The 14,986-nt window shown below is 46.5% G+C and overlaps 2 protein-coding genes across 8 annotated transcripts in view; one reads left to right on the top strand and one right to left on the bottom strand.

Annotated features, from left to right (window-relative positions):
* The first annotated feature begins 763 nt into the window (after window positions 1–763).
* DBX1 (developing brain homeobox 1) lies at window positions 764–4,664 on the top strand. The gene is made up of 4 exons (XM_054635878.2): window positions 764–1,269; window positions 1,769–1,870; window positions 3,513–3,715; window positions 4,015–4,664. The coding sequence occupies exons 1-4, from the start codon at window positions 780–782 to the stop codon at window positions 4,396–4,398; spliced, it is 1,179 nt and encodes a 392-aa protein (XP_054491853.2). The 5' UTR covers window positions 764–779; the 3' UTR covers window positions 4,399–4,664.
* A 6,018-nt stretch (window positions 4,665–10,682) lies between these two features.
* The window catches only part of NAV2 (neuron navigator 2), a 386,104-nt gene continuing 381,800 nt past the window's right edge, over window positions 10,683–14,986 (bottom strand). For all 7 annotated transcript variants that reach the window (XM_077179507.1, XM_077179509.1, XM_077179504.1 and 4 more), the window contains 2 exons: window positions 14,620–14,823; window positions 10,683–14,400 (listed from right to left, as the gene is read on the bottom strand). In XM_077179507.1, the coding sequence (XP_077035622.1) occupies window positions 14,275–14,400; window positions 14,620–14,823 (330 nt within the window). In that variant the 3' untranslated portion in view covers window positions 10,683–14,274. The remainder of the gene's footprint in view (window positions 14,401–14,619; window positions 14,824–14,986) is intronic.

Genomic DNA, 14,986 nt, shown 5'->3' with positions numbered 1-14,986 from the left:
TTTGTGGGAGCAGAGTTCTCGCCGACCACACCAAGGCTCGCATTTCGGTCTGGGCAAACCTCTCTCCCGAGCACAAGTACACGAGACTTTTACGAAGCTCGGATCTCGAAAGGAGAGGTGGACACCGCAAATATGCCTTATTCCGGACCTTTGATGTGCAGATAGAAAACCAACCCCATCTATACCAATACAACCCCACTAATTCCGCCTCACACTAATAGCAGGAGCAGAATATGTTCAAACTGCGGTGGGACACACTCTCCAAACGTGTTTCTCCCTCAACAGAGCTTAGTTCCGCGTTTTGTAATTCGTATTTTCAAATCCACAAAACCCGTGCTTTTCTGAGAGTCCGCAGATAAGTTTCTATGAATATTTATTGATTTATTTCCTAAACTCAGCAGGGGAGCGGCAAATAAATTTAGTGCTTTCTTTAAATAATTCCCTTTCTACGAGGCAAGATGTCATTTGAAACTTTTAAATAGGCATTTAATTAGCCTGTGTGTGTTGCCTCTGAACAAAACCCTGCTGGGAGCCTTTGGAGCGCTGTATTCCAAAGAGGCGGTCAATATGCAAAATTGATGACTACACTTTCTTTGTGGCGGGGCCATTGTGCCCCGGTTGCTTATGAAGTCTAATCCAATCATAAATTGCAGCCCCGGACCAATGGAGAAGCCGGGAGCTCGCCCTGAATGAAGCTCAAGTGGAGAACTTTGTTGAACCCCATTGTTGGGGCTGTCACTTTTGAAAGAGCCTCAGCGGGGCTGACCACTATAAAACCCATGGTCCACGAGGAAGGGGCAGAGAGAACTCCGCCGGACTCGCTGGCTGGATCTTTACCGACCCAGGTTCGCAAAGCAGAAAACAAAAGCAAACAAACAAACGAGGCGGCGGCGAGCGGCCCCAGCGCGGCCCCTGCGATGATGTTCCCCAGCCTCATCGCCCCTCCGGCCGTCTACCCCAGCCTCCTGCGGCCCACCCCCACCCTCACCTTGCCTCAGTCGCTGCAGTCGGCTTTTTCCAGCCATACCAGCTTCCTGGTGGAAGATCTGATCCGCATCAGCAGGCCCACCAGCTACCTGCCCAGGACTGCGCCCCCGCCCAGCATGTCCCCGCCGAGCTCGGCGGCCCGGACGGACGCGGGGACGCCGGAGCTGCCCAGCTCCGCCACCGCCGGCTCCAGGAGGATCTGTTCGCCGCAGACTTCCAGCAGCGACTCCACTTTCCTCAAGTTCGGAGTCAACGCCATCCTGTCCTCCACGCCCCGAGCCGGTAAGCGGGGACAGCCCGAGCGTCGCCAGCGGGGCTGGGGACACAGCGGGACGGGGTGGCGGCCGGGGGAGCGCAGGGAGCCGCGTTAGGAGAGGGCGGCAGGAGCCGGTGCCGAGCTGCAGAGCCCTCCTCGGGCATCGCTCGGCTCGCAGAGCCCTCGGGCATCGCTCGGCTTGCAGAGCCCTCCTCTGGCATCGCTCGGCGGCCGGGACGGACGGGAGGAGCAGGCGGAGGGAGGGGTCCCAGAGCCGAGGGGTGCCAGAGCCCGGCCGTGTCTTCTGGCTGAGCCTGTCCTCGCTTTGTGGGGCGCCGCTTTGCTGGCAAAACCAGCGAAAGCGCCTCTTTCCCTCGGCCCTTCCAAGTTCGGTCTGATGCCTTTATTTTTTTCTAAAAGTACCCAGCGTTGGTCTCCAGACCGAGCGACAGAACCCAGCCTCGCCATCGGTCGAATCCAACTGGCGGTTACCTTCCGATTAATTTGATTTTATTTATTTACTAGAAACCTCCCCTGCGTTGCTTCAGAGCGTCCCGCCAAAGACTTTCTCCTTCCCGTACTTTGAAGGCTCCTTCCAGCCCTTCCTCCGATCCTCCTATTTCCCAGGTGGGTGTTGGAAGCGTCCCTGTGTGCCGGCGCATCAGCCCGCTGGTTTCTCCCCGTCCCCGCGTCCCCCCCGGCGGGGTTATGCCGCAGTTCAGAGGTTGGAGGGAGTACAACATTCAAGCATCAGTCGCGCCAATTTGCTGCCCGATTTAGCACAGGCAGTGACTGCCTGACATTCCCTGCCCGCTCCCCCCGCCGATCCGCAAATTAGCCGGGATTGTCACGGTCCCGAGGCGAGGCGGGTCCCCGCTCCCTCCCTCCCTCCCTCCTTGGCTCCCTCCCTCTCTCCCGCCCGGCCCGGGGATGTTTCAGCACCACGAGTTGCGGTCAGCTCCGCGCAGGGACACAGGGAAGAGGGAAAAGGGGAGAGGGAAAAGGGACGGAGGCTCTCGGTGTCCCCCAAAGCTCTCAGCGGAGCGCTGCGACTGCCTCACCCTCTGCTCCATCACCCTCTGCTCCATCACCCTCTGCTCCATCACCTCCGCCGCCTACCCACCCTTCGCTCCTCCGCCTCCCCGTCCAACAACACGGGGAAAGGAGAGAAAGCAAGGCCAGGGAGCTGTGGTTGCTGCAGCGCCGAAATATTGTGGTGGTGAGAGAACAATTTGTGGGGTTTTCTAAATTTTAATATTTTTTTTTTAATGTTAATCTAATTACACAAACAAGCTATGAATTTAAAAAGAAAACAGGGAAAGGGAGAGAGAAAAAAAAAATAACCCAAGCTCTTCTATTCATCCTCTGGATAATGGAATTTGCTTCCTTTCTCCAGCATGTGAATAGCCTAACAAAAACAACTTGAGCTTTATAAATAGCTTTTCATGTCCATTTAATGAAAATGATTTGGGGAAAGAGACGATTGTGCCATCAGTATTCTCCCGAGGAGCCTGGCATGCCGTTGTGTTTAGTTTGAAAGTGTAAATCTCTTTTGTTCCAATAATATATGGCGTTAGCTGCTTGTCCTCAGTCTTTTTCTGTTAGTTCATTACTACACAATTACCATTCACGCTTCATTAGCATCTCTGTCTCTCTTGGGGAGGTTCCCCCCCTCCTTTTTTTTTAAGGCGAAACTCTGCCCTTTTTTATCATACTAATGCCATTGGGAACCAGGCAGTGTGCTAATTAGCTGCAACTTTTCATGTCTTCGAATTGAATTCTCCAACTTTGGAGCAGGGGGGAGGGAGAGAGAAGAGATTATTATAAAAAGATGAATACTGATTGATCAAAACTGCATCTGAAGAGGAGTGGTTTTGTTCGGAATCAGAAAAGTCCTCATTTTCATCTCCAGCATAATAAAGCATCTGAAATGATAAAAGCAGCTGGAAAAAAAAAAAAAAAAAAAAAAAAAAGAAATCGAATGCTTCTGAGTGGGAGGGAGAGCTTTTTTATTATACCTCTATCTTAGCCGGTACGCCTCGCTTTGCCTTTTCAGGCCGGGGGACCTTTGAATCTCCCAACAAAACCGGCCACCACTGACCCATTTTCTCCATGTGAGCTGATAGATCTAATCCCGGCCACCGCTGCCTGAAAGGGGACGCTCGGATAAGCCCAAAGCTCCTTTTTCGCGGGTCGGTGAGGGCAGGGAGGGATGGCGGGGGCCGGTCCCGCCGGCTGAGCGCAGCGTGTCCGTGTGTCCGTCCCGCAGCTGCCTCCGCCGTGGTGCCCATCCCCGGCACCTTCTCGTGGCCGCTGGCTGCCCGCGGCAAGCCCCGCCGGGGGATGCTGCGCCGCGCCGTCTTCTCGGACGTGCAGCGCAAGGCGCTGGAGAAGATGTTCCAGAAGCAGAAGTACATCAGCAAACCCGACAGGAAGAAGCTGGCGGCCAAGCTGGGCCTCAAGGACTCGCAGGTGAGAGGGAGGGCTGGGGCTCTGTGGGGATCCCCCACTGGCCGGGGGCTGCTTGAGAGAAACAGGGGAGAAGGGGATGGGAGCAGGGAGAGCACCCGAAGCCAAAAATGTCACCATTCCCAGCTGGGTGAATAGGACCAGCCTGATTGCCCCTGAGCTCTCTCCTAGGCTCCTCCAAAGATCAGATTCTATGTTTCCTGTTAGCTTTGCACAGGGTTTTGAGGATGCAGCCAAAACACCACCTTTTCTGGTGCCTGTTTCGCTGAACCGTTTCGCTCCTTTGTTGCTTTGTCCCCTAGGTGAAGATCTGGTTCCAGAACAGGAGGATGAAATGGAGGAACTCCAAAGAAAGAGAGCTCCTCTCCTCTGGTGGCTGCAGAGAACAGACCCTACCCACCAAGTTCAACCCTCACCCAGACCTCAGTGATGTAGGCAAGAAGTGCTCAGGAGAGGAGGAGGAGGAGGAGGAGGAGGAAGTTCCCCCTGTGTGCCCGCCCAGCCCCCAGCACCCCCTGACCTACCACCAGTCCCCAGAACATCTGCACCTGAGGGACAGACTGGACTCCCAGATGTCTCCTTCTCCATCCCACTCCAGCAGCCCCAGCAAACCCTCAGACTTCTCAGACTCAGAGGAGGAGGATGATGAAGGGGAGGAAGAAGAGGAGGAGATAACGGTATCTTAGATCGCTTGCCTCCCCCTACCATCACACGAGGACACTGCAAAGATGTAAATAAACCAGAGTGCTATAAATTGAAGAGGTGCTGTCCCACCCCAATGTCCACATGCTGCTCCAGTGCAGGTTCTTTATCACAATAGCTGCGAGACCTCCTTCTCACTGGCATTCCTCATTTGTTGCCCTGTGTAGAGGTTTTCATGTTCATGATATCTGCCCAGCTTTTCATAACTCTCTCTGCTTAGCAATCAATGGTTGCTCAATCAGCTGCCTTCTTCCAAAAAACAGACAACAGGCAGCTCCTGGCCATACACTAGGGAGGAAAGGGAAATTTCCCTGTAGGAAAGGAAACAGATTAAAAAAAATAATCAAAAATACAATATAGACAGCATGACAATTTCTGTTAGCTTTCAAGTGAATTTCCAGCTACAAATTACTTCAGCTGCTACTGAAGACTTGTCTGACCTAGCAACACTTTCTTCCAAAATAAATAACCTTGAGGGACCCAGAGCAAGCTCTGCCTCCCTCCTCACCCCAAATGGCACCTTGCTTGTGCAACAAATCCATCAAAATCCCTGGAATGACTTTGAAGGTATAATGCAAGCATGCCCTGTGTAATGGAGATCTTATATATTTATGATTTTTGTCTTAATTTATTCATCAATATTGTGTTCAAAGCACTGTCCAACCCACCTTCTTGCCTACGTTTGTGCTGATTTTCCACTTTGCTTCTCCTATCCATGGTGTGGACAGAGGAAAGTGGATACATCTCTTTGATTTTTAACTGAACTTTGCTGTCTTTGCACAGCTTATATGAACTGTACACTATTTTGTACACTTACTCTGTATGGGTGTTTTATACCAAGGTTATTGTCAATGATTATAACAACAGCTCAACAATGCTTCTCTCTTTTATTTTTAATTAAATGACAGCTAAACTACAGGTGAATGCAGCTGTGTAATTGTGTAACTTATAAAGAAACACTTTTATTTTGTATTTTACCATGTACAGACTCTAAATATGTATATATATTAAAGTGGATGATTGTCAAATAAAAGAAAAAAGTAGATTTCCAAATTTGATCATTTGGTAGTACGTGGTTCTAGATAACAGGTTGTTATAGTTTGTGTCTTTATCAGTTTCTAAGTAAGTGACTTTACAAGAATATCTCTCTGCCTTTTAGCTGGGGAACAACTCTTCACACATCATTGGGATACTATGGTTTATAGACTGGGAGCAGGTAATTCATTAATTCATCAATTCTTACAGGGTAGAGAAACAGAATGAAAGAGACAAATGTAACTCTTCAGCCTCAGGTCCAGCCAAGGATCATTATTGTAACACCAGGCAAATCCTTAACCACCCACCTGCTTTTTGTTTTTACATTTTTGTGATACACTACCGAAATATCAGTGGGTTTTGCCTAGCAGAGTTTTTCTGAAACAGAGATTTCATTCCAAAATTGCATTTATTTTCTGCCCCATGATCTTAATGCCCACCATTCATAACACACCAAAACAAAAGGAACAAATGCAGCAGATGTCCCCTGGATCCAGATCTCCCTCTGTGAGAGGAGAGCTCTCCCCACTTCACTGCCACAGCCACAAGGGAAGGTGTGAAAGGAAGAAGAGACCTACAAAAATCATCTAGCCCAGCTTCAAGGCTGGCCAAAAATTAAAAGTGCTATTAAAGGGCATTGTCCAAAAGCCTCCTGAACGCTGCCAGGCACAGGGCATGACTGCCCCCTGCTAGAAAAGCTGGTCCAGGTCTTTAACCTCTTTCCAATTGAGCTGGGACACATTGTCACATTTCTCATCTTCTACCTCTCTGACACCTTGAAGCCATTAGCAATTGATAACATACAGGTGGAATGGAAAAAGAGATGGAAAAGACACAGACAGTATTTATCCCACAGAATACAGTGAAACAGCAAAAGGGCTTGTTGGGTTTGGGTTTGTTGTGTTGCTGTTTTGTAAAAGCCACGCACAAAGGAAAAGCTAAACAAGGAATTCATTCACTGCTTCCCACGGGCAGGCAGGTGTTCAGCCCTCCCAGGAGAGCAGGGTCCCATCACACAGAATGCTTACTTGGGAAGACAAACACCATCACTCCAAACATCCCTCCTCTTCCTCCTTCCCCCCACTTTATGATGCCACATGGTCTGGAATGTCCCTGTGGTCACTGGGGTCCCCTGTCCTGGCTGTGTCCCCTCCCAGGCACCCCCAGCTCCCTCAGCAGTGGGGCTCACAGAAAGCAGAGGAGGCCTTGGCTCTGTGCAGCCCTGCCCAGCAACAACAAAACCATCTCTGTGTGATCAACATTATTATTAATGTCTAAACTATTATTAATTCAGCACAAACCCAAAGTACAGCCCCTGACCAGCCACTGCTTCAGTCTTTCTTCACAGGACAGCTTCTCATACCCCTCCTAGGTTTAGCCAAGCTTAGCCTTGCTAAATACAACTTTGTACACCCCACCAAGGTCCTTGTACTCCTTGGTGGTATTTGGCCCCTTCCCATGGTCAGTATTTATCTTTTTTTCTGGTGTTTAAGCACATCCCAGAGCTCCCTGCTAAGCTAGGGTGGTCTCTTGCTCTGCTTTCTCCCTCTCCCTTTGTAGGGGTGGGACTGTTCCTGAGTAACTCCCAGCTCTCACAAGCTGCCTGTGCTCCCCATGGATGCTTCCCACAGACCCTCACAGCTGGGCTCTGAGCACATGGAAGCTTCAGGAGTGGAAGTTTCAGTGCTTCTGAAATCCGGAGGTTTTGTCCTGTCCGCTGTCTTCAGTGTTCTTAGCAGGATCTGAAACTTCACAATGTTGTTATCATTATATCCAAGGCCACCACTGATAGCTGTGCAGTAAAGTAAATACTATCAGGCAGGTTGTGAGCACTAAATGCAGCCAGCAATGGGCTGTTCTGAGTCAGCATGTCCAGCATCTGCAGCAGGAAGCATTTCTCAGAGCTTTCCAGGATCCTCTTGGATGATTTGGGCACTCCTGTGCAGACACAGATTGTTCAACAGTTGTCACAGGCATCTTTTATGGAAAATCCTTTCCTTAGGATTTTTTCTCCTGAGAAGCTGAGAAGCCTCAGGAATAAAATGCAAACAATGGTTAGCTGCTGCTGTGGAATGCTACAGGTGGATCTGGGATTGGTCTCATGTTGGATGTTTGTAATTAATGGCCAATCACAGTCAGCTGGCTCGGACACAGAGCCCGAGCCACAAACCTTTGTTATCATTCTTTCTGATTCTATTCTATTCTTAGCCAGCCTTCTGATGAACCCTTTTCTTCTATACTTTTAGTATAGTTTAATGTAATATATATCATAAAATAATAAATCAGCCTTGTGAAACATGGAGTCAGATCCTTGTCTCTTCCCTCAACCTGAGACCCCTGTGAACACAGTCACAAAGAGTCAGGACTGATTTGGGACTGGAGGTTGGTGGTCTGGCAGAAAGTGTGAAGCTGAAAACTGCAATAGCACTGTCAGAAATCCTGTTGTGGATGAGGTTTAGTGGCTCACACAGATCTGAGCTCATGAGCTTGTTCCTTCCCCCCTGGGCTTGGGCTTTGTGTCCTGACTCCTCTTTTGCACTGGGTGGTGCTGGTTCATCACAATCCCGATGGAAAGGCACTCAGGACTGGTGAGGTCTCGGGTTTTGGTTGATAATTGCTGCCCCAAGATGTGCAGGGTGTCTCTGCTCCAGCCCAGGCAACTGCAGAACGAGTCTGGACTCTTCACTGTTTGGTCTTGAGGTTGTTTATTAATTCTTATCTATCAAATTTTCTTTCTGCTCAGCAGGGCAGCCACAGGCACTCTGACCACCCCTGAGGTGGTGTTGTCCTTTCATACTACAAACTACATATAACATATTGACACTAAATTCCCAATACCTATCACCCATGTTAGACAGTGCACCTCTACTCTAAACCAATCCCAAAGTGCCAACAGCACTGCAGAAAGTGGAGAACAAGAAGAAGAAGAAGAAGAAAGGCTGGACATGCCCAGATTCCTCCATCTTGTCCCCATAACCCCCATACCAAAAATCCTAAAATCTACATTTTCACCCTGTGATCATTTTATTATTATACTATTTAAACTTCTGTGACTTTCATGACCTCATACAAAGCTGGCAACTTGCTCCAGGGGTCAGAATCAAATCCCCAGGTGTTCTGGGCTGCATGCCAGGGTCCTCAGCAACTCTGGACACCCAGAGGGATGTACTGAGTTCCGACAGTGAGGGAGGCATCAAATGCAGTTTGTTAGAGAGAGCACTGCAAGGTGGGAACACCTTCTGTCCCTTAGATGCTGAGCATCACCCACACACAGCATCCACGGGTGTGGGCATTCCAGGTATGACAGGAGGGGTTTTCTCACAGCAGAAGGGCTCTATTAACCCTTTCTGCTGTCAGACAGAAAGGATGTACCCATGAGGCCTTCCTGCTGCAGGGTTGGACAAAGGACACACAGATGGCTCAGCCCCATTGCCAGCAAGAGCTGCTTGTCTCTGTTAGAGTGGCCTGAGCTGGACAAGGGCTCTATGGCCAAGCCCTGGCCACACTCAGGCTCCCTGACATTCAGAGCACCAGAGCCTTGACCTACAAAGGGCTTCCAGTCAGGATCTCAGTGGAAGCACGGCCTCTTCCCATCTGCCTGTGGATCCCATCTCATGTGGGATCCTTCAGACCTCCTAATTTGGCTAGCCCCACATGGGTGAACTTCCTGGAGGAGAAATTTTCCATATTTAGCCAGAGCATGGTCTCCACCCCCTGTAACATCTCTCAAACAGCCTCTGAGCAAATCAGACATACCTGTGACTGAGCAAGCTGCTCTCACAGAAAATGTCCCAGCTCATTGCAGGGGGTTGGACAAGAGGACCTTTAAAGGTCCTTTCCAGCCCAAACCATCCTATGATTGAGGAAGGAGAGAGGAACATGGATTTCTGTGTGTGGCTAAACCAACCAAGCTGATGATGATGGGGAAGGATTTAGAAGCTGTCCTCAGCTGCTGTGCTCTGCTCTAACCCCCAGAAGCCCAGATTAAACATCCACATTGGTCACCACAGAGCTCAGAGTCAGAATCCTGGTGAAAGGGACAGAAAGTGAGGGATGCAGGATGGGAGCCTGCAGGGTACCAGGAGCAATTTCCTCTCTGGTTCTTGAGGGGACCACTCCAGAGCAGCAGTGGAAAAGGGCAGAGGAATGAGAGAGGTGTCAATACATCTCACAGGCCAGAGGCTGAGTTTATAGAAGGACTCCAGAGAATTTCCCATTTCCACTGCAGAAAGGAAGGAGGTCAGCACTGATCCCATGGCACTGAGAAATGATGAGATGCATCCAGGAAGGACATAAAGTGAAACAGGATGTTGGAAACAAAAAAAAGTAGGAAAATAAAGGTTAAAGAGAAGATGAGGTAAAGAAAAGATAAGTGTAGATAAGATAAGACAGTGTGCATAGAGCAGAGAAAAGAATAATGCAGGAAAGGGACAGGGCAGCCAAAAAAAGGAAAGGAAGAATTCCTGAGAGATAATAAAAATTTTGGCAGTCCAGTATGGATTCAAAAATTGTCCAGGATCACGGCTGAAGCATTTTCCAGGACCAAGTCTAGGACATGCACTTCTGTGAATCAAAGGAAGCTTACAGAACACAGAAAAATATGCTTGAGCATGTCCAAGGCAATTCTGCCTGGAAAACTGCTGTGGGGGACAGACAATGCCCACATTACCAAAGACCATTAAGAGTCACTTTTGGATTGAACAAACAATCATCAGTTTTCAGCAGAGCTTCTCTTTCTATTTTCTTTGACATTTTCTACACGTGAACCTGTCCTACCAACATGAATCATTCAAACTGTCAAAAAAGAAATATGAAGCAGTAAGTCTCCAGGAAAAACACCCCAAACTCCCTGGATTTTAAGTGCAGAGGTCTTTCCATTTATCCTTTTTGAATAGAGAACTTTTACTTTTTTTTTTTTTTTTTTTTAGTCAGAGTATTTATTTGTCAGGAGGATAACAGTTTCCTACATATTCATTCCTGTATAACCATAATGTCTCTATCATATGGGTGAAAATGGGGACACTGTGTGGAATGTGAAGGTTGTCCAGAGGGGTGGGAGATGCCCCTGGGAACATTCCAGGCTAGACTGGATGGACAGGTGAGGGCTGTTGGCACCTCCTCACCAGCACTTAATAAAGCCAACAAAACCAAAGGAGCGAACCCCATGATCTGCAAATGAAAAAATTATAAAATGGCGACTGGGAAGGGACAAAAAGTTCTGGGGAGCCACAAATCTGAATAAATAAGCATTAATTTTATTGAATCATGAATAATTTAAGACTGGTACAATCATCAGCTTTATTCTCCATGACACGGGGTGGGGAAGGGGTAGAAACAGGGAGAGTGAGAAAGGGGAGGCATGATCTCAAACAGACCATTCACAAATTCCAATCCTAAATGAGAACTGAAAATTAAATAGGGAGAGGAGCAAATGGAAAACATCATAAACGTACACAAAATACTCAATTCCTAGTTTTCTCTTTAAAAATGGCTAGAAAAAATTCATCAAAATGCAGCACTTTTAATCAAATATTTACATTTCTATGTTACAATGAAAAAATGTACATCTTATAGAACATATTTCATAAACTGTTCCACTGGAAACGACTAGATCAAAACAGCAACCTTCCATTTAATATCAACAAAGATTTTTTTGCTTTGTTTTTGTATATTATTTTTTTCTTGAAAGAAAATTGCCACATTTAGACAAGATTTCATACACATAATATCGAAGTTAAGCATCAACAATGAAATATCAAGTTTGCTTCTTTCAAAATGTACAAAAAGGCTAACCAACCCCCTCCCTCCCCTTCCCCAAATAAATCACATCTCATTTATGGCCTGTATCATTCTTGGCAGTTCTGAAGGAAAGAAAATGGTTTATTCTCTCAATTTATAACTCAACATGAATGTTGCATAGAATCTTGCATTTCTTGTTGACATTTTTTTTTAAACAAGCCAACTTTGTAAGAAGGAGAAAAAAGGAAGGGAAAAAAAATAGAAAAAAGGAAGTGTTTTGAAAAAGCCTTAAATGAGAAGAAAGTCACCTAAAGAAAGACTTAATCTATGAAAAGTCTTGATAAAAACTAAGACGTGTGCACAACAGGTAACCCTGCTTCCCGAAGTTTCAGAAAAGACATGGAATATTGTGATGCTCAGAATGACTAGCCTATTCAAAATTGCCTCTCTCACTTTAAGCCAAGCTAGTGTCAATAAAAAAAGAAGAGATAATAGAAATTTCTTCCTGAGCTTAAGCACAGGATTAAACATGAGAAAAAAAAAAAATACCCCGTTCCCCACAAATAAAACACTACTTTAAACATGTCTTTTAGCACTCAGTTAAAGGTCAACCAAGACATTTTCTAGGATATTAAGTCCATTTAAAGCCCTAGCCCTGCAACTGTTTTTTTTTTTTTACAGGCACACGCTCTGTCTGCATGGATTCAGTTGGGGGATTAGGTACCAAAATTCACAGTAGTAGCAGGTAAAGTCAGTGCTGGGAAGCAGAATTGTCAAGACTACTGGAAAAATTAACTTCTCTCAAACTCATCATCAGCATGCTATGGATTTGATTCCATACAGATCTAACCCATTTTTTTACAGTACCAAGAACTGGATTAGGAAAATTGGCTTTAATTTAATGGAGTAACCTTTGTTACTCCACTCAGTGAAATAATGAAATCAGAGTTCGTAAGGTTAAAACAGTAACAACACCAAGCTCTTCCCCCCATCATTAAAATATTTAAATTTTTCCTTTTACAATATTTTTCTTTAAAAAAAAAAAAGTCATCAGCACTTAGAAGTTGTAACAGGAGCAGATTCAAGACCAGCTTAGTAAGACAAAGTACAGTTATATTACAGAAAGTCATGAGGTATAATAAAACCATCCTCTCAAGCTGAGCCACAGAAGCATGAACTTGTTTGTTATGGTCCTTTAAACCCACAAGCTATTGAGAAAGTGTTTGCAGTAAGATTTCTTTCTGTACATTGAAAAACCAGCATATTCCTGTAATTTATTAGAGTTGAAAAGCTTCTTTGTCCCTTCTGCATGGATAAAACAGCTCTTCAGTGATTCGTTAGCTGGGGATTGATATGAACCTGAAACGTTATCTCATTTCCCTCCTTTTTCTGTCACATTTAAACAAATTCTAGTATCTCATACAAACAATATTCACAGCAACTTATGATATTTCAAGAGATGACTTTAGCCCTGTTTCTTTAAATAAAATCCCATAATGTACAGCACTAATTTAATCAAACACAATTAGTACAAAATAAGGCATCGCTTTTAAAAGTCAGCACCAGAGGAGAGCTGGAAAGGCTCGTACAGATCCCTCCTGAGGAGTGAGGTGTTGGCTGAGGTACAGCTGATGTGCTGGGGGGGATGGTGTCACCAGGAAAGTGCAGCTCTTTGGGAGGTGTTCTTGCTCCCCAGCACAAGTACAAGCCTGAACACTGATCGTGTAGGTGTGTGCGTTCACAGAGGAGGGGAAACCAAAGCAGGTTCACAGCTCTGCCACAGCTCAAGAGCATGGCACAGCTAAACTCAAAGGACACAGTACTCAGTACCTTATCTTTTTTTTTTTTTTTTTCCCAGACCTGAATACTGCTGAAATGCTATTTTTTAATTTTTTTTAAACTTTGCAATTAAAAAGAAAATTCATGGAAGTATTATCACCAGAGTAGCACTGGAACTGCCACAGAGCTGAATTCTAATTAACCCCGTTGTGGTTGTGCTGATTGGAATGAAACCTCTGAACAAAAGCCGAAGTTTTCTAAAAACAGCTGTCACATTTCATGGCAAGAATTAAAACCTGAAAGTCTGACTCATCCCTTTGCAGGGGTGCAGCTCACCTCTGTGTACAGAGCTCACCATGCCCGTGCACTGCCAAGGGTCCTCTGGAGCTGCAGGACTCCATGGGGCACAGCCCTGCCACTGACTTCTGTGAAGGAGGGAAGCCCCCTCTCCTCAGGGTGGATCAGTGGGGTGTAAACACCACAGAAGTCAGCCCAGCTGGTGGTGTGGATGTAAGTGGGAAGAGAATTGGGCCCTGACTAGCAAAAGGCTACCTGATTTTTCATTTGTAGCAGGATTGATTGCTACACAGTGTTTGAAAAAAAACCTGATTTGTTCAGACTGTATACATATTTTTATATATTCCTATTTATATATATAATCTTTATAAACACACAATGAAAGAAAACCAAGGTCTCAGACTGGCAAGGAGAGCAGCGCTTTTTGTTTTAGTTTTTTTTTTTCCTTTTCTCTTTTTTTTTAATATTTATTCAAACTTCCCTGTTTTGCAGCTTTGCCTTCATTGAGTATTATTAGGAGGCAGGTTATAGATATTGTTATAGCACCAGAACTATATGAAGCTGAGTTTAACCCACAAAGCTGACTGGTAAAAGTCCAGCCCTCACGTGAATGTGTTTGGTCAGAAGCAGCATAGGCAAATATTCCCTCTCCCCTCTCTTTCCAGACAGTACATGGCACAAAGCTGCTTGCTTCACAGCTGTGAAACTGCCCCTCACCCCAGTCCCTTCAACTTGGTAATGATGATTATTTTTAACATCTTCAGGATCTTAGGCATGAGAGCTTACAGCAACTAAAAAGAAGGAAACAAAGGAGTAGTGCAGTTCTCATCATTGTCAAAAGAAAAACAATAAAAAGGTCACTTGGGTTGCCTGCACCCAGGTTCAAGATTGCTCCAAGTGTCTTGTTCTTGCAGCTCTTAATACTGAGATCCCAGCCCAGGAAGGTGTTCTTTTCATCAGTCTGTGATCAGGGCTCTTGCCAAGAGGAAACAGCTTCTGTCTGAGGGAGATCACAACGTGGACTCCAGAGAGGAATCCAGGATGTCATCGTGATGGCTGTTGCTGTTGGAGTCGCTGTCATAACTCTGGGGACTGGAGTAGTTGGCTGCCTCCTGGAGTCTCATTAGCATGTTCATCTGCAGAGCCAAGGAAGTTCATGATTATTTGTATTTTTGGGGTAGGAACAACATTAACTCCACATGACAGCTACAGCGGCGTTGGCTTTGCCAGTGGGCAAGGAAGGAAAGGGAGGAAGGAGCAGGGGCAACAACACTGAGACTCAGAACAGAGGTACTGACAGTGATTTACTGGGATTTCCCTAGAAACAAGGCAAATGGAAGAGTTGGGGAGCTTACCAGAGGATCTCCTTCAGCATCACTCACTGGAACTTGTTTGCTGGTGGAGCCTTCCCGGGACACGGAGTAGCCATCGAAGCCCACGTCCTCAGGCCTCAGCTGGAGCAGGGGAGGCCACTCGTGGTGCTGGGGGCTGGCTGCCCAGGGGTAGGTGTCCATCACCCACTTGGCAGGATCCTCCCAGGGCGCTCTCCTCCCATACAACTGAAAGAGCACAAAGCCATGTCAAACATTCCGACCATCTCAGCCACTGCCTACCTAACCAAAATGAATGTGCCACGGCTCTTGTGCTGCAGGAAACACTTTGCAAGCAGGACTGAATGGGAGAGTTTCCTTGCCCTAAACACACACACACAAAGCCCTTTGT

This window comes from Agelaius phoeniceus, chromosome 6 (genome assembly GCF_051311805.1).
Source record: "Agelaius phoeniceus isolate bAgePho1 chromosome 6, bAgePho1.hap1, whole genome shotgun sequence".
Taxonomy (NCBI): Eukaryota; Metazoa; Chordata; class Aves; order Passeriformes; family Icteridae; genus Agelaius; species Agelaius phoeniceus.
The sequence above is the reverse complement of the archived record's forward strand: the minus strand, read 5'-3'. Positions and strand labels throughout refer to the sequence as shown.

Bases quoted from the DNA above. Each gene is read 5' to 3' on its own strand.
- DBX1 (XM_054635878.2), top strand. From the start codon at position 780: ATGGTCCACGAGGAAGGGGCAGAGAGAACTCCGCCGGACTCGCTGGCT. The intron at 1,871-3,512 runs GTGGGTGTTGGA...TCCGTCCCGCAG, and splicing joins CCGATCCTCCTATTTCCCAG to CTGCCTCCGCCGTGGTGCCC. The intron at 3,716-4,014 runs GTGAGAGGGAGG...TTTGTCCCCTAG, and splicing joins TGGGCCTCAAGGACTCGCAG to GTGAAGATCTGGTTCCAGAA.